Source organism: Microchirus variegatus (genome assembly GCF_963457635.1).
Source record: "Microchirus variegatus genome assembly, chromosome: 9".
In the NCBI taxonomy this organism is placed as follows: Eukaryota; Metazoa; Chordata; class Actinopteri; order Pleuronectiformes; family Soleidae; genus Microchirus; species Microchirus variegatus.
Window position 1 is genome coordinate 24549346 of NC_139810.1, and position 23275 is coordinate 24572620.

Below are 23275 nucleotides of genomic sequence, written 5' to 3' on the forward strand. Positions count from 1 at the left end.
TCCTCACTGATGTGCATACAAATATCTCCATCACGGCTCGAGTCGAGGTGGCTGGGTTCAGTGGCAAGAAAACAAAGGACTGTGGGAAGAAGCGGCGCGGGCGAAGATAACTCCTTTGATCAAAATGTGTGCTTTGTGTGTGTGTGTAAACAGTTGTGAAGATGATCTCTTGTGCGGTCCTCCCTCCTGCTGTGAGCTTTGCTGCATCGCGCCAACACCGCAGAGTAACTGATGAATATTTTGTGAAGATAATCCAAACTCCAGCAGTGTCTTTGGAGTATCACCACTGTAACTGCAGTACCTGCATGCATCAGACAATGGAAGGGCTGAACTGATAGCTGATAAGGAGTGGTCCCAGCCCCTGCCTCGCATATCTTCAAAGCAGAGTCGTTAATGGGGGGGGGGCGGGGGGGCATAGGCCGAGATAGACCGACTACAGGAGGTTCTGACCTGTCTGCGCACCCCAACTAGACTTCAAACCGACTAAATCGATGTCCCGTTGCTCTTTCCTCTCTGTAGTGACCAACATGATAAAGTGATATTTCACAGACAGACTGACCTTGAGAGTCTATAAGGTCTTTTGCTCATTGAAGCAAAGATGCCCAGGCCAGTTTCCCTGTTGATAATACTGCATATATATGTACATATATATGGACACTATAATAAGCATAGACAGTGGAAAATGGCTTGTCCTTATAGGAGAACCCTTTTTTGGCTCCAGGTGGAACCTTTATAAAAAGGTTCTACCCCTTTTGGAGTGAACCCTTTTAAAACCCTTTATTCAGGAAAGGGGTTTTAAAGGGTTCTCTGGATCAAAATGGTTCTTACTGGAACCATTAGTGTCACCAAGAACCCTTGAAAAGAAGCAACTGGTTCCAGGTAGAACCTCAGCCCCTGTAGAAGGACAATTTTGGAACCCTTATTGCAAAGAGTGTGAAGAGAGACAAGAAACAATAAATCAAGTACATTTAGACTGGTACTTCATCATCAATTAATATTATCATCAGTTGCACTGTGTGCTACATTTCATGGATTACTTTGATGAGCCTTTGACGATTTTGGATTAATCAATGAAAACAGATCATAAAATGTCAGTGAATAGTTTAAACAACCATCAGTTTCCCAGAGTTATATTTTCAAATGTCCAAAAACTAAATAAAAGTCTTCACAACTGATAAGACGATTTTGCCAGTGTGGCAAAAATCAGCTTCCTTGTCGAACAGAGGTTAAAAAATAATGTGTTCCTTTTTTAAGTTGCGTCATCACAACTGATTGCGTTACATTTTCTGTCAATGAACAAAACCAATTATTTACCTAACCTTTCATGTTTTGTGGTCGACTCCAACGCCTAATAACCGACTTAATAACGTAAACTGGTTAACGGAACCAACAGCCACATTAAACACTTACTCCATGCCACGTTTCCCTTTTGTAATAAGGTCTGAACACTGTATGTAGCGTCTGTGAGAAGCGACTATAACAAGATGTGGGACACAAAGGCGTGCAGAACATCTGTGAACAATTAGAGGCGAACAGAGAGAGTGAGTCCTTACACTGCCCATTACACTTGAATAAGTCACTGGCTTGGCTTTTCATGATGTAATGCGGTACAGCTTGGATATGCAATCTCAAAGTTGCACAGGGACAGAGCTCTCGCCGAACTTCAATCGAGCTGAAACATGGGCGCGCAGTCCAATAAACGTAATCTGGTGAATGTAGAGTGGAACCACATTTATCCACAGATCCTCCTCAGCAGATCTGAGGTCATTCCTCACAGCAACAGAGGGTCCTCGTGTTCTTGACCAAATAGCGTATGAAACGTGACACATTTCAGACATTATTTCTGAAATCCTCCCAGTCTCTACAGCTCATGCTTAAACTATTTCATTAACATGAATCAACTAAGATGAAACCATGGTAGAAAAATGTGATCGGGTCAAAAAGAACAGACCACACAGTTGCAACAGTGCAAGCCTTGACCTCTGGCTGGTGTTGTTGCTTCACTTATTAGTTTGACCCCTAAAGACACACTGGAAATCACAGAATACCTCATGATACGATGTGGAATACATGCTCAACCATGCTAATAATATCACGATACAACAATTCTGTGACAATCAATGCATTGGAAGACAATCGATACATCGTGATATCTGACTTATCGCCATTATCCCGCTGTAAACTGCCTCTTTTTTGGCCAGGTAACTTCCACCCAAGTGAGGAGACATCAAGTAGCGTCACCCGGCGAGTGAAATTGGCAGAAACTGTTTACTTTAGAGCATGTTTATTTATCAATTAAAATATCGCATATTGATTATCAAATATCAAAATATATCACCAAACTGATATTTTGACCCACCCCTACTTAAGTAAAGAGGTAGCTTCATGTTGCTGATGACCTGATGTGTGTCAGAGTCCAAAACAACGTTAGCTGGCGGCTACTTGGTAGCATTTCGAGTGACGTTCCCAGCATTCCTCAGTTCATACACTTCAAAATACTAAATTCAGCCGCTGCAAACTGAAAACCTCTGGAGAATCATTGGAGTGGCCAACGGTGAAGTTCCTCTGTAGATTCTCCTGCCAGCTCCCTCATTAAAGGCGCCATATGTAAGAATGTGGCCAAAAACGGTTACTACACTCAAATTCAAAATACCGAGGTCTTTTAGGTTTCGTTTTCTCCACCATTGTAGCTCTGGCGTAACTGGCAACCCGTGGTTGCTCAGCAGCTGAGACGCTACTGACTGCAATGATTGGTAGACGGCGGTAGGTGGTGCCACATGCCAAGACATGATATGAAAACATAAACATGATTTGCGGTCTGCAAAATATTTTTTTTAATGCAAATATTTTGGCTGTACTGTTCAGTTTGTTATATGAACATTATTCCTGAGTCTCTGTGACATTTTGGGAGGATTTTAGGGCCAGTTGCTTTAGATTTATGACATAATGCACCTTTAAATCTCTAAATCAAGTACAAGCGAGCTCATCATGTGTGAATGGCAAATTCTGGACAACGTCTGGACCCAGTGCTCCAGACACGGCGCTCACATAGAGCTGACTACAGGACGTTGCATGACTTTGAAACATCACAGCGAGTTCAGAGCCAATCATGGCTCAACTTGCAGCTTTGCACATTATACAGTAAGTAAGTGGTAAGAAATTGGGGTTCATTTTCCATCGACCTGATCACTTTTTGAGGCAAAGTACTAATATGAAAAAAAAACGTCTAGAGGAAATCTTTACGTTCGGAGGACTTAACAATGTTCTCCCTTTGATTTATATAAAAATCATGTCCATCACATTCCAGTCATAAGTTTCTATTGGTCTCTGTGCCACTGAGGCTAAAAGAATTTCTCACATAAACGACATTTGCCTGCAGCTGCCAAAGACATCATACTGCAGCATTACATCAACTGACAATTTGGAAACGACATGAGTGATACGTCAACTCCCTTAAAAGCTTATAAAAAAAAAGAAGAGAGAAGCTGCCTGCAAAAGCTAAAAGATTCATTGAGCATTTCATAAGAGATCTTCAGGAAAACTTAAATATTTTACAGCCTGAATGCCAGCCATTTTTAGAGCCGCTGAAAGACTTCAAAGGAAACTCATCCTTATTTCTTCTGATCTAAAGCTTGGTCTTTGATCAGGAAACACTGAGACAATGAGAACAGCATGAGGGTTACATGATCTGACCTTACACCAAAAAAAGCACACATTATGAAACGTGGTACTAAAGATTATTTTCATAATCGATTCACCTGTCCATTATTTTCTTCATTACTTGAGTACTTGTTTGGTCCATAAAATGTCTGTGTTTTCCAAACCTGGAAATGATGATTGTTCTAATGATTACTTTGTCACATGGAGCAAAGAAACCAGAAAACGTTCAGATTTAAGAAACATAAAAATCTAAAAATGACTTGTTTCATTTAATAAAAAAACACTCAAAGCGATTATCATAATTGCTGCAGCCCTACGTCTACACAAAAATATCTTAAATGCTTTCAATCTTAAACCGTTCTACAACTTATTATATTATTATTACTGGCACATGATTTATTGCCAATAAGAAAAATCTTTCACAGGTCCCAAACAAACAAGAAACAATCCACTGCCCCGAGACCAGAATGCCACTCAGAAAATGTGGAGCATTTCACATTTACTGAGTAGCAGCATTGTTAACGTTTGATTGAATAACACGTATTTACTGCCAACTGAACAACTCCTGATGTGTGTGGGCAACGTGGGCAACAATCAAACTGATTGGTGTCACTGAAAAACACAATTCGCAGTAATCTCATTACAGCTGCAAGCACAAAAAAATGATCTGTGACTGTCTGACAACATTTATAGTGGCAGTCTGCTGCGTTTCTTTGCCTTTTCTGAATAAAAGAACATGATGCTTTTGAGTTTGATTGACAAAATGTGACGATGGTGACAGACATCAGTGTTTGACGTTTCATATTTCAAATGATTTAGTGATTCGTTAACAATGATAATTAATTGTAGCGGTGGTGCAACTCACAGCCTGTCAGCATGGGCGGATGAAATATGCACATTGTGTTCTACATCAACATTTAATTAAAAATGTTGAATTTAAAGCCCATTAGTTATGATTTGCGATATCAGAGGGAATGGTCATTTAAAAAAAATAAAAAACACATTTAAATATGATGATATATTGTGTGATATTTGTGTGTTCTCTTCAGTCAGTAGAACGATCGCCTTCACTCTAGTTTAGATTTTGGAGAATCACCTCGCATGCAAACATCATCCTAGACTGAGACTAAAGACTAAAAACTGCAATAAACAACATGGATCCTGCAGGAAAAGAATCTGGCAGACAATAAAACCAACGATTATGTTTGATTAAATAGATCTATAACTACATATTACATAAACCAGGGTGCTGCAGACGCACTGACATCTTAATTTATTCTCTAACATCTTTACTGAGAGGCTGATGTGGTCTAATTACACTAAAGCCTGGTGGTGGACAGGGAGTATATCAATGTCTCTGGTCCTGGAGACTGCATTAAAGGGAGAGTTTTACATACATTAAACAATGTTCTGTTTGGCGAGGGAGTCAGAAGAACCAAAACATGATTTACATAGAAATGGGGACAGCAGAAAATATTCAAAACATAGCTAACATAGGTTTTTTTTTTGTTTTCAGTTGGCCCGTCCACAATACGCTTCTCTGATGTCCCTGTCCCACATTAAAAGGACATGTAAATTGCGTTGCGGTTCTCCTGTCTACGAATACTACTGTATGTAACACTACAGAGCTCCGGTACCTGCCAATAGAACGCCATTTTGGCAGGAAGCCACGTCCTTCAGGTAAACCAGCAGCATATATACCAGCAGGTAATGTGTCAGGCAACTTATTCATAAAAGGTGAAGATGTAGGGAACAAGCAAACAGGAGAACATTTTACTAGATCAGCAACGATCACAAAACGACCCATAAAACGCACTCAAAGACAGCAAAGCAGCATCTTTACAGTATTCTATTTTATACTTGGTCATCAGACTCCTGACAGCCATTGAATTCACATCACAATGTCCAAAAAGGGAACGATCATAAATATGAGATCCTCAGTGAGTGCCCTCTCATCGGCCATTCAACATGCTGAATCGTCTGTAAAGCTATCAGCAGGAGCCAGGGCCAACGGGGCTGCGGATGCCAACAGCATTCAATGGGCACTTGGAAAATTCTGAGCCCATTTAGAAGAAACTAGAAAACCGAGCACAGCACATGTGAGGGGACAACAATGGAGCCCCATAATCTGTGCACATGTTTGTTCAAGTAGAACATTAAAGGTGCCATATGTAAGAATGTGGCCAAAAACGGTCACTACATTCAAATTCAAAATACCGAGGTCTTTTAGGTTTCGTTTTCTGACGTAACTGGCAACCCGTGGTTGCTCGGCAGCTGAGACTCTACTGACTGCAATGATTGGTAGACGGCGGTAGGTGGCGCCACATGCCAAAACATGATTTCAAAACATAAACATGATTTGCAGTCTGCAAAAGATTTTTTTAAATGCAAATATTTTGGCTGTACTGTTGTTGTTGTTGGTGAGTTCAGTTTGTTATATGAACATTATTCCTCAGTCTTTGTGACATATTAAGAGGATTTTATGGCCAAATGCTTTAGATGTATTACATAATGCACCTTTAATACAGCAGTATCAATGTAGATAGGATACAATAAACAGTATGAGGTGCACTCACACACTTTTCACACACCATGTGACAGCGGTGCTTGAGGCTTTGCTGTGTGTCCATATTTACATACAGTATATTATGTGTTTGTACCATGCTGAACAGCAGTGGGTGTACAACACACATACACAAGGTGGGTTACTGACTCTAAAACCTGAACTATACCTCTTTTTTTTTTCTTTTTTTTTTAAATAAACCACAGCACTTTGTTCTCTCTTCCTCTCTGCATCAATGTGACATGACAAAAAAAAAAAAAAAAAAAAGAGCCATCATTGCAAGACTCAGTGAACACTTCCCTTTCCCTGTTCCCTCTTCAACATCCACCCCCTTCAGAACGAGGGCAGCTCTATTTTCAGACAGTTTACAGCTGCACCAAAAAACCCTGTCCCGACCTGGGTCCCCACAGACACGGATAAAACTGTTACGCCCTTTCCGACAAAACGGAGGGAAATCGGGAGCGTTCGATTTCACCAACACACACACACACACACACACGTATTAAAACACCTTTACAGGCGGGCGGACCTTCGCTTTTCCTGTCGGCGTTCACACAATGAAACCCCTCAGATAACTGTCGGTATCCCGGCGAACCTCTCGAACACAAACACCGTAATGTCCTCTTTTTCCCCCCCATCACCTCTGTGTAATAATGTGTGTAACCCACCTCATGTGTGTCGGGCCTGGTAAACATCACGCAGCGGCTTCATGGTGGATACAAACAGGAATGTGGAGCGGCTTCTTCTCACTGAGAACGTCTCGTTGTGCTCATTTTCCTGCGGTGCTCTCCTCCTCCTCCTCCTCCTCCTCCTCCTCCTCCTGCAGCAGCTTTTCTCCACGCACTGTTTGGGTTGAGGAGGAAAAGTGATGTCATTGTATGAAATTGCATTACCCGCCCCACCTTCTCTCCTTTTTTTTTTTTTTTTTTACGGTCAGAGTCTGCCCCATGCTGCCAAACATAACTTCACCATATACTTAAAAAGCAGTCCGTGTGCGTGGTTTTCCTTTCTGTCTTTAAATAAAACTCATCAGGTTTTAAGGGATTATTCATGGTTTTTGAAGTGGGGGGGGGGGGGGACAGACAGTGTCCACGAGAACCTGAGCACAACAATTTAGGCATTGGCTTTAAAGTGAACAGGGACAATTAAAGAGCCAGTACGTAACTCCTGCCATCCTCTGAGTACCAAAACATTGCCTGGTCCTCTACGTGGTGTAGTACCAGGGTAATAATTCACAGCCTCAGTCCTCTGCTACTGAAATGTGAGTGCAAGAATAGTAGATATGTAGTTTAAATGTTGTGGAGTTGACATTGTGTTTTTTCCTTCTTGTTTTTGTTAATTACAGGGTGAAAAAAAAGAGAGTAGTTATTTGCTTTCTATTGCTTTATTGTCGAGTGACGGGAACTACAGTTCATCGCTGTTTTCGTACAGCGTTTTTAACCGAAGCACTGGTGGTGATGCACAACATGGATGATGAATGCTCCCAGAAGTTTGATGCTTGTGTGATATATTTTTTTTTTTTACTTTGATAAATTACATTATACCTTCTTTATACTCACGCGTGACACCAGGGCACGGGACCATACAAGTATGTACGGAGGTGTTAATGCTCAGCGCGTTCAGCCTGTTGTTTGTTGCAGTGTTCGCCGCAACAGCAGAGGGCGTACAACCAAAATATTCAACTTGTAATGCCGGTAAATGCCCGCTGCCTAGCAACAGTAGTAAACAACAACTTTCCGCATGTTGCTTACTTTGGTCTCAAAATGACTGTCCGTCTCTCGGTGTTTCACGTATGTGGACAAACATCCCATAATAATCCACCAGAATCACCGGGAGGGCTTTTCACCACTCTTTCTATGGGCTCGTCTTTTGCCCTTCACAAAGCGCTCCCCCCTTTTTTTTTGTCACGTCCTACGGCAAAAACTATCGTCTTTTTCTAACATCCCTTCCATGAATATAAGGTCACGTGACTGTCTCAGTGCTCTCGGACAGAAGAGTCATACAAATGCGTGTAAAAGCGGACCTGCTTGGCCAGCCTTCCATTGAAAATGAAGAGTTGGCGCGCACCCTGCAGCCAACAAAGATGAATTAGAAAAATAGAGGTTTTTCTAATCCACCTTTTGGAGCTCACGTGCCCGGCAGTACACAGGATATGACGTCATTTTGGGCGCGTGCGACCGGGGCGCTACGGCGGGTGTAACCCACACTACGGCGAGTATAATCAAGGGTTTACACACCTCTCTTATTACGACATGTTTGTTGTGAAGAAATCACTACACACAAGTAAGTCTTTACCTTCAAGTCACAAGCAAGAATCGAGCAAGTGCAAAAACTGCCTGAGTTTTATCAGTAACAGAAACACTGTATTTCTCATACAATGTAAGGACTGCTTCATGGTCCCATACAACTGAATTATTAAAAAAAAAAAAAAATTATATATATTTTTTTTTTAATTAGCATCAATAACATTAAAATTACACGGCCAAAAATGTGAAGAATACTAACATTAGGCCTACATAAAATTCATTCAAATATTATGCTAAAAAAAATTGACATTTCATACATTAATCATAACCAGCTTTAGACCCACCAAGACTTCAATTAGGGTTCGATTTAGCAACAAACTGACTTCCTTTCTTACCTTCGTTTGTGAGATTTGAAGTGTTGAATTCAGTTTGGTGTGGTGTTGGTGTCGCTCAGTTGCCAGGTTTGTGCGCGAGGCCACAAAAGTAGACTTTCAATTTTCCGTGTTTTTATAATATTTGAGATAAGTTGAGTCTGAAGTCAAGTCGAGTCCTTTACCAACGTTAGTCAAGCAAGCAAGTCACGTTTCAAAGCACTAAATGCATTTATAAACTGTTTTTCATCAGAATCAGCGGGAGGCCTCAAAAAACAGCTGTGTGCAGTCTCTAATTGTTACTTCACTTCCTTTTTGTTTCCCCTCTGTCTGTGAATTGTTGCAGTGGTAACAAAAATGGGCCGAGACTGCAAGTTTTACATTTTGCAACTGCAAAAATCTAACAAGCAACAAAACTAGTGTTTGTCTGTCTTGACGTCCTCTGTACAGTTTCAGTAAGACAACACAGTCCTGTCGTCAGTCGTGTCTTGGACAGCAATTGTGTGGTTCTAAAAATGTTTTAATAGATGCATGACGCTTAAAAAATATGGGGCAAAAAAAAAACAAATGAGGGGGGCAAAGACCCCTCGTGGTGCCTGGCCTGGTTTTTACTGTATTTCACATACTTTCAGGGGTTTGGTTTAAAAGTAGCAATTGTCATATTTCTCAAGGACCAGGAGGGGGGGCAATGCAGAGCTTATTACAACACATAATACAAGTATAAAAGAAGCAGCTGGCTTCTTACTAGTTCTCACAGCCTGGTTCAGCCCAGCCCATGACACAGTACTAGTCCCAGTGCCAGGTCTGGGGGATGGGGACCCCTGGTATAACACAAACCAGTTTCTACACTTTTCCAAGGAATATGTTGAGAAAATATTGTACCCAAAAATCACTACTCATCATAGAATGGTTTATTTGTATATGAGCATGTCCTTTTGTAACAGGTGTCAAACAGCGGAGAAATAAGAGTTGTAAGGCAATTCATCATGAAAAAATAAATACATCCACATGACAAAGTATCCTTGAGGGAGATGTCAGTCTCTGTGTGAGTAACACTTCACAACATAACCCACAGATAACAACCTTGTTGAACATTATATCAGGTACCATCAGAACTAATTCACTGATTACTACGGCACAATTCACATTATTTACGTCGTAAGATTAAATCTGTGTGAATGACAAAGGTCCTCTCCCTGTGCAGGGATATGTCTCAAAGTTATCTGAGCTCAAATAGTCAAATGGATTATTTTACTCAAGTTTGTTTGAGTGTCACATGACCACTGGAGGCAATCCCAGGTGAGACAGGATGTATACCCTGGACCAACAACCATTCACTCTCACTTTCACAACTACGTCCAATTAACCTCTGCATGTTTTTGGACTGTGAGGAAACCAGAGAACCTGGAGAAAACCCACACACACACACAGGGGGAACGTTCAAACCTGGGTCTTTTTTCTGTAAGGTAAAAGTGTGAGCCACGGCTACGCTGTGTGGCCTTGTTTAATAATAATAATAATAATAATAAAAATCACTTTTTGTTGTATAGTTTCACCACAGCAAGGCAGAAACACAACAATTTTCATATTAGCTTATTAGCATCGTATTACCTTTACAACATGTTATGAGAACCAAGGTCTTTCAATGGTTGAAAGTGATTTGATGATTTAAGTCAGACTTAGTTGTGTATGGAGGAAAACAAATCAAACCAAATGTATGGTGATAATTATTAGGATTTTCCCTAAACACCAAATAAACAATAAATATTGCCTAACTTTGATTTATTTCTATACATTGTTTGACTTCAGTGGGTTGTCAGTGCTGGACAAACATTTCGCTGAAATCAGATTTACAAATGTTATTTACCCACTTCTTAAGATGTAATAAATAGAAACAAATCCCTGCATTTGTGGAGTGTGGATGTAAGTGCTTGTTAATGTGTGAAATGCCAAAAAGTTATAGTTTGTGGGTTTTAACTTGTGTGACTATAATGTGACTATTCTCACCCTCATGGTAATTAAATCCCAAAATAACATTCTTCATTAGTTCAGTTCCCCGTGTCCTCTGAAACGTGTGTTTTCTTTCACTGGAACATTTAAATACCAGCAGAGACGAGTTAAGTGTTGTTACCTGATGCAAAGTTAAACATAGACGCTATTATCACAGGCTGGATTATGAAGTGTTCTCCTGTTTGCTCGTTCATCTGGGAGCGTCAGCAGGCGCAGAATCAACGTCTTGAGGTGAATTATGAGTGGCGTCGTCTTCACCTCCAACGACCTCTGATGTCACCTAGGTGGGGAAAACAGGAAGTTAGGAGCGAGTACTAACATTTCATTGCTACAGAGGATCAGCTTGATGAAAAAAAAGTTATTTCACCGCATTCTTCTGCTTCTTAAAACTACGACCAAATTGACCAATCACCTGCACAATGAGGACAGTAAATTATGACTGTTGAAAATCCATCCATCCATTTTCTAGCGCTTTATCGTCCACATGAGGGTCACGGTGCCAATCTCAGCTGAGATACGGCGATAGGTGGGGTAAACGCTGGACAGTTCAACAGTCCATCGCAGGACCACAGAGACAAACAACCATTCACTATCACACTCACACCTACAGTCAATTTAGAGTAGAAAACAATGAGGTTCACTGTGCACACAGTAGAGCGAGTTGACTTGTCCAGAAATTTGTGATTTAAATATTTCCAGTTTTGTTGTTTTTACCAGTGATTCTACTCTAACAAGTCTGAGTGATTAGCTTTAGTTGCTAACATGAGGCGATATTAAAGGTCACAGAATACACACTGGAATCTTGGCGCCAATTACAGCATTTGTCTCTCGTGTAATTTATGAGCAATTTCTGCATTTCAGCCTACAGAGGGAGGACGGGAAATGAACAGCATGCAAACATGTCGCAGACTGGACCAAACTTGGCAATCCATCCACAGTCCACATTAACTTTTCTGTGGGAGGATTATGGCAGGTTTTAATGGTTTTGTGATGTTCCAAAGACGAGCAGCACAAGACGGAGTGAAGCAGAAACATGTCAAACGTTCACAATTGGTCACGTATGACCCATGATTATGATTCATAAATTCTGCCAGGTGACCAGGCATCAAAACCAAAGTGCCCATTCAATGTACCCTCTTCCCAAATTCTTGCCATCTGAGTATTAGTCAGAGTTTTGATGATTTCTCCAATTAACTAAAAATTTTAATACTAAGACAAATGTAACTGGAATAAAGAAACTTGAAAATAACTCCTGCTGCTAGAGTTTCATCAACTGCACATAAAATCTGAAACATATTTTGAAAATGTTATCCCACACATTTTAATTTGAGGACTTTCACAATAACCCATGGTAATAGTCAGTATAATCAATAAATAATTCAGTTAAATGAGAAATTGTAAACTGCTCCTTTAATTTGCATTTTTTCCCCACAGCTCACAATCTACAATTCACTCATCAGTCAGTTTGACATGCTTTGAAACAGATTGTGTTCAGTCTGGGACAGATTCTGATCAAGACTTTATTAGACCCACTCAACAGTGTGACATACAGTACAGAGGAGATTTTTGCTCAGTGTGTGGGCAAAAAAAATCCCTCATTTATGAGTTAACCTGGTCATCCATGATGGCATCCACATCTCTTTCTGAGGCTTCCAGGTCTGGATCATCTCCAGTCAGGATGTCCATTGGGGCCTCAGCGATGGCTCTGATGGTCTGGTCCTCCAGGGCCAGGGCCGTGTCAAACTGAAGAGGTGATGGAGGACCCTGCATACCATCCCCTTCCACATCCAGGTCCTGCATAACAGAACATTTATACATTTCAAACCATAACAAACTTGTCACATGAGTCATGTATATGCTTTAGTTTTGTGTTTATTCCATCGAACATCAAGTCTAGAATTTTTACTTCAGGGAGTCAATGCAATTAGATGTAGGAGTTGTTGCTTTGTGTGGGAGACAAACTAGCAGTTCTTGAGTGTGCAGCTGAATGTTATAGTAGCAACACTCACAACCTTGTTACAGATGCATTGGTCCTGTTTGGTCATACAGTTGTATGATTGACATGAAAGTAAACATGTCACCTGCCTTTACGGGGTTCTTTCTGTGTGAACACAACCTGAACTAAGGAGATTCCGCAACAAGTAAACCAGCATAAGAAACTAAGTAGATAATAGATATTACCATTGAAAGCAACAATACGCAAATAATGTCTAGAGATGCACCGAAATGAAAATTGTTGGCCGAAACCTAAATCCAGGAAATACTTGGCCGAAAACAAAACACCAAAATAATTTATTATGCCAATTCTGTACCAGTGTTTTTTATTTTATTTTTTTTAATCTAATTTTGTTGTTATGGCTGGGACTGTGTATACTTACCTCACTTGTCAAGGCATTGCAATTACAAAGATTAACATTCATGCTTCAAAGAATAAATCAAATAAGAGTCTATGAAATTATTTAGGAGGATCTCATCAAACATATCAGACAATGAGGGTCCATGCCCCCCCCTACATCTGGTCCAGACAGACAAGCCTTTTTTTCCTACGTTTCCAAGTGGGCTCTCCGTACCCAACGCACCTTGGATTATCTCTATGTGCTTTTTAATAATGATCTTTATGATGAGAATTGAGTACAGTCACGATGGAGTGCAGAGCGGATCCGAGTGAATTTCGTGAGGGGTTCATCATCTGCTCTGTATGCAGCCAAGTTTCGCTTTTGCGCAAATAGACTTTCCAGCATTTAACAGGTGCCGTTCCACCGTGTACTCGCATCTTGTTGGAATCGTTTTATTGGTGTTCCACACTGATCCTGAACAGACTCTATGTGGGAATAGACGGGCGCGTGCTGGCCGCAGTTTTTGCATGCGTCATCACAACACACTGTTTTGGTGTTAAAAGTCTTTCCAAATTTTCGGTGCATCTCTGATAGTATCTATAAGTAAGTGTATCATACAGTAAATACAGGTGAGTGCTTACGTAGCAATATTTCTACATACATCACTGAACTCTAAGGGAAGGCTCTCTGTGGGCTGAAGCTCTGCTGCACTCAGATACATGTCTTTGCTTGCAAGGGTGAGCTGGTCCTGTGGTGGAGCTTCCTGCTCAGGCTGGTACATGGGCGGAGGCAGAGTGAGGTGAAACGGACAGCGGGGATCGTCAGACTGACCCATGTGCACAGTGCGATCACAGGGGACATCTTTCAGGCCTGGACATATTTTGAAAAGCACCTGATTGCTGTCCTGGTAGATGTCTGATTATTTGGCCGTCAAGGATAATTATTCGACGTAGACACTCACAGAAGGTAAAACAAAACATCGCTGATTCATGGACATTGTTCACAGGAAAACCATAGCCTCACAGTGAACAAACTATTACAGTAAAAACTATCTTTCTGTATTATTTCTCAATATGAGAACGTCCCAAATTCTATACTGTGCTTACACAATGCTTGAATCAATTAATAATGTTGATTGTTAAGCTTGATCGCAGTGCAAAACTGGCACCTAGATGCACATTAATCACTATCCATCTAAGGTGGTGAATATGGTAAAACAAATGAAAATATTTGCAATAAAATTATGTTCTTAGCTGAAAATACTACCACCTAAAATCAATAAAAATAAATGGTACACACAAGAGTACATGTGATAATTTGGGGCTAAAATAAAGGCTTCTTTTGGAAGGGACTTTGTTCCTTCCAACTGAATTGATTAGCCCCTTTATAACTCTGGGAAAAATCAACAGACCATTGGAAGGAATTTATGTAGGCACCCTTTGAAACCAGAAGCTACTGCAAACTGCTGGTCTTGATTGGGGCCAAGGTGAATATGGCTCAAAAACCACAGGAACAGTTAGAAAAATAAATGTGCATGCACAGTTAGTTTTTCTCCCATTCAATAAAAGAAAACCTATTTCTTGTGTGGAAACAGATCACACTATTGGTTGAGGATACGAAAGACACAGTGTCGGGTCATAGGCAGGCAGGTATTGGTACATCGGGTTCCCTCCACAAACGAGATGCATTGCTCGAAGACTGTTCTTGAGAGGGGCTAGAAAAGAGTAAAGAAAGGATAGGCATGGTCAGATAAAAGAATTATTTGTAATTAATTCATCTTTCTTGATGGAACAGATACGTCAGAGGAAAAGCTTGAGAGTTTGAGGTTATAAATGTCTGTACACTCATGAATATAATAAATCATAATGGAAAATATATTTCCTCAGTAGGATAATAATTCCAGCAATACCAAAACTATGGAAAGAATCTCTGACAATAATAATTCTCATTGCCCACATAGTCCAGTGTGGTGTGAAGAGTTCAAACACGATTATTGTAATAGTTTGGCAGATTGAACAATTTATGCAGAGAGACGGCACCACCGGTGCAGCTTCTTTCTAGTCTGGAGTTGTAGTCTCACCTGAGGAGCTCCATCAGTCACCGCCTGTCTCCTCTCCCTCAGCTGCCGGTGCAGCAGGGCTTCCACGCCATACCGTCGACGGTATCGACGCAGAGCTTTGAGCTTCTTCAGGTTCTCCCTTTCCTTCATAGACAGTCCCTCAGGACCCGTCAACAGACCGCTCCCTACAAACACAAAAAAATAAAGATATCACCAAGGTCCTTACAGACAGAGCTCTGTAAGCATGAAAGGACATGAAAAGAACTGCTGAAGAGAAACAAAATAAGACGCGTTCAGTTTCTGTACAATTAGCTGAATGCTTACCCAGAGTTTCATGCTCCACTTTGCGGTTGTGCAGGTATCTGCGCTTTTTCTCCTTCAACAGGTGCTGCAGGCGTTTGAACTGATCAATATAGAGAGACTGGAGCCTGATCAGCTTTTCCCGGGTGATGAGAGCTACCTCCTCTGCTGTGTAAACTCCTGCATGTCTGCGAGTGTCGAAAATAAAAATCACCATTAAACCATGTCTGTGGAATTCATCTATCAATCTCCCACTACTCTGACAACAGAATCTTTGAAAAAACAACAAAAAACAGCAAAACTCTTGCATTGGTTGCGCTACAGTTAGGGGCACCAACACAAAATTGAACGGAACAGTAAGTTGCATTTTTAAGGGGGAAAAAATCAATCGTGACCATCAGTGGGATTCTGTCACCACACATTGAACAATGTATCGCACTCAAAAGATTTTTGGTCGCATATGCTGCCAAATTGGTCACACTTTAGAGCCCTGATATCACATGTGCTATAATGCTTACTCTCATAGTACAATGCTATTTCTGCTATTATAAGAATGTGAAGTGTGATATGGCAAGAATGACATATAGCGTTTGGTGTGGTTATGTGATTTAACTTACTTCAGAGGATCTTCATGATCACTGTCAACACTATCTGGTTCACTGTCGGGGTCTCCTCTCCACGTCTGGTCAAGTACCATTGGTCCCTGCTCCTCCTCACTCAAACTGTCCTCATCTAACCGGTACAGATACAAGCGAAACAGTTACGTGGGTAACATAAGAGTTATAAAATCATTCCCCATACCATACAGCACAACACACAAGATTCACTTCAAACCGTGCAAAGTATTTCCCATTCTGAACCATTTACCTACAATACGACTTGTATCAGAGCGACTCTCATCGAGGCTGTGCGTCTCGGCACGACTGTACCCGCTAAGCTGAGACAACAGTGTTTCTGGGGATGGAGCAGAGGCCGCCTTTCTCATCTGAGCTCGTAGAGCCATGGCATTCCTGCGAGCATGCTCTGCACAGAATGTCACTCTGAAAAACAGAAAAGGGTATCAGAAAGCTGCATTGCTTTTCATAACTTAGAAAGCACATGACCGTGTCATTTTTCTCCACACACCCATCTTTCCTCTCAACTTTTGGTGCAGCATTGGGGCAGCGCTTGCCATTCTTGGCAGAGACATAGCTGCATTGCTTGTAAGGAGCACTCTTGTCCTCCAAAATGTGCTTGATGCAGAACTCCAGGCCTTCCAGGCGAGGCTGAGAGCATGGTCTCTGAGTGAACGAGCAGACTTGAGGCTCTTGGGGTCGAGGTGTCTGGGTCACTCGGTTCCGACTTGATGGCAAAACGTGGATCCGTATCCTGTTCATTGCAAGTCTGCAAACATTGAGCAGATATATACAAGCTTTAAAGCAAAAATTACTAATATTCCCTTCATTTCAGCATCACAAATGTGAATATTTGTTGCCTTGTCCCTGTATTGTAGAACAGGGAGTGGAGCTCAATCAGCTATGGAAAACAGTCATTACAACTACAGCTTTTAATCGTTTACAGCTTTTTAGGCAATAATGATGTCATCTTCCAAATAACAGTGTTATTGTACAATTAAACTGGACATATAACACTCATCTTAGATATTTATGATGATGTTTAAATGAATAACTTTTGTCTCGTATCACTAGATGGACAAAAGCGGACCCTCGGATTGAGGGACAATTCAAAACTTTTTGTTTTTCTTAAAGGCCTTTGACATACAAATTGATTAACTGAGGTAGCTGAAGGGTTTACCAACTAGATTTTGCAAATAAAACCTTTCTGCCTTTCTACCACTGTGCACACACTAGTGATGCGTGGGTCAATCCACAACCCGGGGTGTCGCAGGCTGGCCCACAAGGGTTTGTGTGGACTTTAATACAGCAGGTTTGAGTGTGCCTATCAAAAGACGACAAAGGAAATATGAACAACTTTCTCTTTTCTGTAAGGCAGACAGTTTTTTTTTATGTGCAATAAAATAAACAGTTTGGAATAATTTGTCTACTTATTTTGTCTATTTATTTAACCTCTTTCCTGCACCTGTGTCTGGGATGTCAAAAGAGCAATATCAGCACCCATGAGAGCACTTCCTTCTGAAAAGTGTAGTTCTACAATATAAATAAAGCCTAAATACATAAATAAAAATAAAAGCGTAGCTTAATTTGTGGGTCATCAGTCAGATATCAGTTTACATATTTTCTTGAATAAACAATTTGATGTTTGGTCCATAACAAGTCTTGTTTTATACAGAAACCACAATTCTGGTGTCATTTTTGACAGGTGAGACACATACAGATACAAATGCCCACATTTGAGAAACTGCATATTTGAAATCTTGCTTTAATTCTAAAAATTATGAAGCATAAGATAAGTTTTATGAATCCACAGAGGCTTTTAACACACTGGTTCCAGAGGTCAGATGATAAAGTTTACTGCCTAGTGAAAAACAAGATGAACCAGAACATGAATCAAACACCAACATAACAAGTCAACAAATACATAAGAAACTTGAGTGGTAGCCAATTAAAGAATATTTACATTATTTTGGTATCGACTAGGTGCGAGGCTCCAGCAGGCGGTGTCAGGTCAGGTGGACTGGCATATTCTCAACTACGTTAATATTATACATATGTAGAAACATAAAAGACGTAAAATTAACGGCATGAAATCCATTCACCATCACGGCCTTTCTTAATAAAGCGAGACGTTTCTTTCTCGCGTTGGTATATTTCTCTGTGTTTAAAACAAGTCTAACCAGGCGCCACGCCGCGCTTTAGCCCGCCTCTCTTTACTGCGTCACTCCTTCAGTTGACGAGTCGCCATCTTTGTTTAACAATTGCTCACAATAGCAAACCGCTAATTTTTGCAATCGACGGGTCAGAACGGCGTTCTATGCGAATGCGGCAGGTGATAATCGTCGTCTTCTACGACGAGGAGATCCTTTAAGGCAGCAGACGGTATTCCTATGTTTGTTTTTTATTACAAACACTCACCTCAGTTTCGTTCGTCCGCTCAACAGCAGCTCCAACAGTTCACTGACGATTTCCCAGCGCTAGCTCTGTACTGCCACAGGCACACTGCGTCACGCTCTGACCCCGCCCCTTCAGAGCCCTGATTGGCCAAAGTAAGGCTATTCAAGACATTTCATTGGCCAGTTTAGCTGCCTTTCAAAGTAGCGCCACATAGTTGTTTCCACACCCATTACTGCAGTAGTTTTTTTTTTTTATATATATTATTATTAAATAATGAAATAAAATGCCACAGCCAGTTTTCTTAAAATATTTATTGACTTTAATTGTGGATAAAGCAAACACATTATATCAAAAAGACAGTGTTTACATACACTACCAGTCAAAAGGTTTGGAACACCCCCAATTTTATTTTTATTTTTTTAATGTATTTTTTATCATTGAATTTTAAGTTATTCAAACTAAGTGAATAATCTTTAATGGAAAAATGTGTGACCAAAAAAAAACGAGAAAAAATAAATCATGTAAATGTCATGGAAAACAGGCCTTTACAGAGCTTTAAAATTGTGACGTTGCAGCTTTTCTGTAGCAAATTAAACATGAACATTAATGCATGCGAATCACACAGGAAGTCCGTTACTTAAAAACACGGTCTTTACAAAAGCACTGATGAAACAGTGTTACTACAACATATGATGCATTATTAGGTCAATATACTGCAGAAAGTAGCACTGAGCATGGCTATCAAGACGGTTGAGGAAAAAGCAGTAACAAAGGCGGATTGGTGGGTCAGATGTTCAACCCACAGCAACACAGGATGAGCCAAATCATTAGAAGAAAAACAAGAAATAAGTGGGAGAATGTCACTGTCCATTCTTAATCCCTAAATAACCGGACAGAAAGGGAGAAAGCAAGGCAAACACCAAAATGCAATACATTTGTGAGATTTCCGTAACAGTCTTCCAAAATGTTTAATTCCCATTGTAAAAAGAACTTCACAAATGTTTTCAGCTGGTGAATGACTCAAAAGCATTTAGTTCATGCTTAGTTTTTTGTATTGAATAATTCAATGATTTAATTTCAGGGTATACTGAGACTTTGCAGCAAGTCAATTAATGAGTAAAAATGGGGCTGTTATAAAAGGTTTAACTGGAAGTGTATAACCCGTTAACTGATAACAAAAACAAGAATCCCAAAAACGGTTCCATTTCCAGACCTGAGTGTCACTAAAAACACTTAAAAAATAAAATAAAAAAACTTATCATAGCTAAATGATTTTGCATTGATAGGTTGCAATGAGTGTCTTCCGGTTTTACCACGCAGGTCTATTTTTTAAAATTTGTGTCCTTTTGTATGATATTCTCACAGCATTAATTTAACACTTAAATGGGAGGATTTATCCAGATTCAATAAGACAAGTTTCAACAAAATGGAAATGATATATTGGACATCCATTTTAATAATCTAACCACAATACATATAACACTTGGTCAATTGTATTGCAGGCAACCCTACCGAGATAAATATTCAGTGCATTTACCATTTCCCTGTTACAATGACTAACAGAACTTCTGCTGTCGCAGCAAAGAGCTGCACTCCTTCAGCAAACTCTCCATATATCAAGGGAAAAACATATTTTTACAATGTATGGCTGATTTGTTGTACTGCATTACTGAACTGCCTAAAACGGTGTTTTTGATTACAAACTGAAAAGTTAAGAGCAGTAATACTATACAATCAAAACCTTATAAAGCTTAGTATGTGAATTCAATATACAGATGATACCCGATATTCTTGCCAATAAATAGCACCTCCTCCTTTTAAAACATGAATTCACTTAATTACATTGTTATACTTCATCCTCATGACCTTGTAGTAAGAGGTATGTTGCTAGCCTGTCTGCAATGTATGATTTCACACAACTGGACACACGTGTAAACATTTTTGATCAATCATGGCTTACGGAAAAGGACTTAAAAAGAAAATCTGAAACTGAACATCCACTAATTTAGTTAAAAAGTATGAGTAAAAAGACGACTTTTACGTGACTAAATTAGACCAGCATGATTCGACACTGCATACCAACGTAAAAACATCACCATGAGAAATGCATACATGAAAGACAACCACAGAGACAGGCAAATGGTCCTTCTTTGATTATCTGTATTTTGAATACTTAGTTGTACACTGTGCACAATATGGTCAACATAAACTGACCACCAGCATAAAAACTCATTAGCATAGTCGGAGTGAAAATATGTATTCACTGTTTATTTTCTTTAGATGGAGGTTACAATTACAAATGATGAAAATTCATTTAATCTACAAGTTTTGTTTTTTGTTTGTTTTGTTGCTGGCAGTTTCTTTGTTGTGACCATGCTGGGTAGATGTTTAAACTCTATGAACCCTTTGATCCACTATTAATGTATTTTATCAGTATGAACTTTGTCCATTAGTGTAATCGAAAGAGAAAGAATATAAATATTTTACAACCATTTAAAACAATGACTGCAACACTCAAAATCTAGAACCAAAAGTACAAGCTTCCTTTTTTACATCATTTTTTGCAAATTTTTCCATAACAAATTGTAAAAAATATTTCATGTTCATTTTAGACATTTTACAACCTTTGTACAAGTTTACCAAATAAGGAAAAAAAATAGATGGGGTAATCACATTTTTTGAGGTTATGGCTGTTAAAAAATTTAAGAGAAAAATATTGAAAAGCTGGCTTTGGAGACATGCACTCTCAAACTAGCCTGTACAGTCTTGATGAAGAAATGACCCTCGGCCCAAAAGAAAACATGGAGGCAAAGCCTTAAAAAGGGTACAAAGGGGAATATGTTTTAAGTATTCAATGAATAAATAACACACTATAAAAACATTATAAAAAAGATAATTGGTAAAAAGACCTACTGGGATGTGGAGGAAATCTATTAGTTTCCTTGTGATTTCAAGACAATGACTTCCTCTAATACAGTAATCAGGTCCCATCATTGCATTTGATTTAAATCAATGAAAGAAAAACCTCTTCACTTTCCTGTCACATTTTGAAAGCTCTCGTTATTGCCCCATAAGTTAAAAAAGAAAAACTAATTTCTTGCACCAATACAACTCTCTGAGTTCATATGAAGCCCAAAGTGTTGATGGGTGGGGGGTTTTGAAAAATCCAATACTTTATGTAACAAGAAGGTTGTCTGATGTCAAGCACAACTTATACATCTCCTGAACAGAAACTCATTTGGGTAAGGGTGGCAGTGGTGGAGGTGGGTCTGAAGGCAGTGGTGGGGGTCTGGGGTTGTTTCCTCTGGAAGCACCGCTGTACCGATAGTCCCCATACTGAGACCTGTAGTCAAACATGGACGGCTGAGACGGCTGCACCCCTTGCGCACTCAGAAGAGAATTAAGCATTTCAAAAGTGTCCTGGTATTCATTTGATTGGGCTCCACCTGCTGCACCATGTCCGTTTGTGTCCGTCTTGTCACTTTTGGAGTGAGAAAAACTCCCTTGGTGGTGGGGAAGGCCCAGAGCAGGTACAATGTCAGGCCCATGTCCCAGAGTTTGCCCAGAGGAGGAAGACAGGGATGGGAGCTGGTAGGGATTCCTAGAGGACTTGCTGACTTTTGTGGCAGGATGAGAACCTGCGGTGGGATCCTGGGAGTGTGTTCTTTTGCGTGATGCAGAGGATGAGGATGAGGAGCTTGTTCTGGATGAGTCACTGGGGACTTTTTTGCTACTCGCTACTGCCCCACTGGAACTGGATGAATGTTTATGTGAAGAGGAAAGTGAGGCACCGCTAGAGGAGGAATGGTGGTGGTGGTGATGATGATGGTTATGATGATTAGACCGTTCTCTATGCTTGTCCCTGCTCTTGCCCTCCTCTCCTGAACTCCCCCTTTGCTTCTCAGGCACTCGTATTCGGACTTTGATGTCCTGATCCTGACCGCGGGTGCCAACGCTGTGCCCACTGCCTCCTCCTCCTGCGACAGGGAAACGTATTTTGAGAGAGCTCCTGTCATGCCTCTCCTTCTCCAGAGGAATTTTCAAAATAATGGGTGAAGGGCTGGACATGTCAGAGGAGGACGAGCTGGATTGTTGGTGATGATGCGGCTGCTGCTTCTCTTTCCTCTGCTGCTGACCAATGAGAGCTTGGGCGGCATTAGCATAGTCCCTCTTCACACTGGCCTCCATGTTCTCCAGCTTCCGCTTCTGGGCAGCCAGAACATCTGCGTTCTTAGCGCGGTACTCACTCAGTGACACCTTAGCTGGAGCATGGACCTCATTATTAGGCTGCTGCTGCTCAGACACAGCCTGACCTTTTCCACTCCATGTCTGAGCACTGCCCGACGTAGGCCTCTCTTTATCGACCCCAGATGAAGAGGAAGATTCAGATGGGGGTGCAGAGAGGCTCATCAGGCCTGCTACAGTACTCTCTGATGAAGCCATGGAGATCATGCTCATCATGGTGTCTCTCTGGTCACCCTCCTCCTGGACTTTTGTCTTGACTTTGGGTGTCTGTCCTCCAGCCTGGAAGTCAGAGAAAAAGAGATTCGTAGTTAAGAGAGTAACTTAAGATGTTGGCTATGCTCCATAGGTTACAGAGGACCAAACAGGGTAAAAAAAAAAAAAGCTGTACCTTCCAATTGCGAATCCGTTTCAACCGACTGGGTGTTTTCTCCAAAATCTGCAGGAACTCATGTGTGAGCTCTGAGAGAGGTTATA

General features: G+C 40.5%; 2 protein-coding genes across 4 annotated transcripts in view; both read right to left on the bottom strand.

The window, feature by feature from the left end:
* Nucleotides 1-23275, bottom strand: part of ccnt1 (cyclin T1) — a gene marked incomplete at its 3' end in the record, with an annotated part of 64009 nt that overhangs the window by 36989 nt on the left and 3745 nt on the right. The window contains exons 8-9 of one of the 2 annotated variants that reach the window (XM_083894446.1): nt 23190-23260; nt 21791-23080 (exon numbers count right to left, since the gene is read on the bottom strand). The exons of the other annotated variant lie outside the window; for it this stretch is intronic. Coding sequence (XP_083750572.1) covers nt 21791-23080; nt 23190-23260 — 1361 coding nt within the window. Of the gene's footprint in view, nt 1-21790; nt 23081-23189; nt 23261-23275 lie in introns of those variants that run through there. 2 annotated transcript variants of the gene reach the window in all.
* kansl2 (KAT8 regulatory NSL complex subunit 2) lies at nt 12359-18609 on the bottom strand. 2 transcript variants are annotated; one of them, XM_083895282.1, is made up of 9 exons: nt 18578-18609; nt 16671-16928; nt 16413-16585; nt 16163-16277; nt 15570-15733; nt 15267-15430; nt 14804-14900; nt 13848-14101; nt 12359-12644 (listed from the first exon to the last, which is right to left on the bottom strand). In XM_083895282.1, exons 2-9 carry the CDS (start codon nt 16919-16921, stop codon nt 12450-12452), a joined length of 1413 nt encoding a protein of 470 aa, XP_083751408.1. In that variant the 5' UTR covers nt 16922-16928; nt 18578-18609; the 3' UTR covers nt 12359-12449. The 2 variants fall into 2 exon arrangements, with proteins under 2 accessions (XP_083751408.1, XP_083751409.1); XM_083895283.1 differs by having other exon boundaries at nt 12383-12644; nt 13858-14101.

Coding starts and splice junctions, on each gene's coding strand:
- kansl2 (XM_083895282.1), bottom strand. CDS start 16,921: ATGAACAGGATACGGATCCACGTTTTGCCATCAAGTCGGAACCGAGTG. Junction 14,102..14,803: donor GACCCGACACTGTGTCTTTC/GTATCCTCAACC, acceptor CCAAATAATCAG/ACATCTACCAGGACAGCAAT. Junction 12,645..13,847: donor TTCCCTTAGAGTTCAGTGAT/GTATGTAGAAAT, acceptor TCTGTTATGCAG/GACCTGGATGTGGAAGGGGA.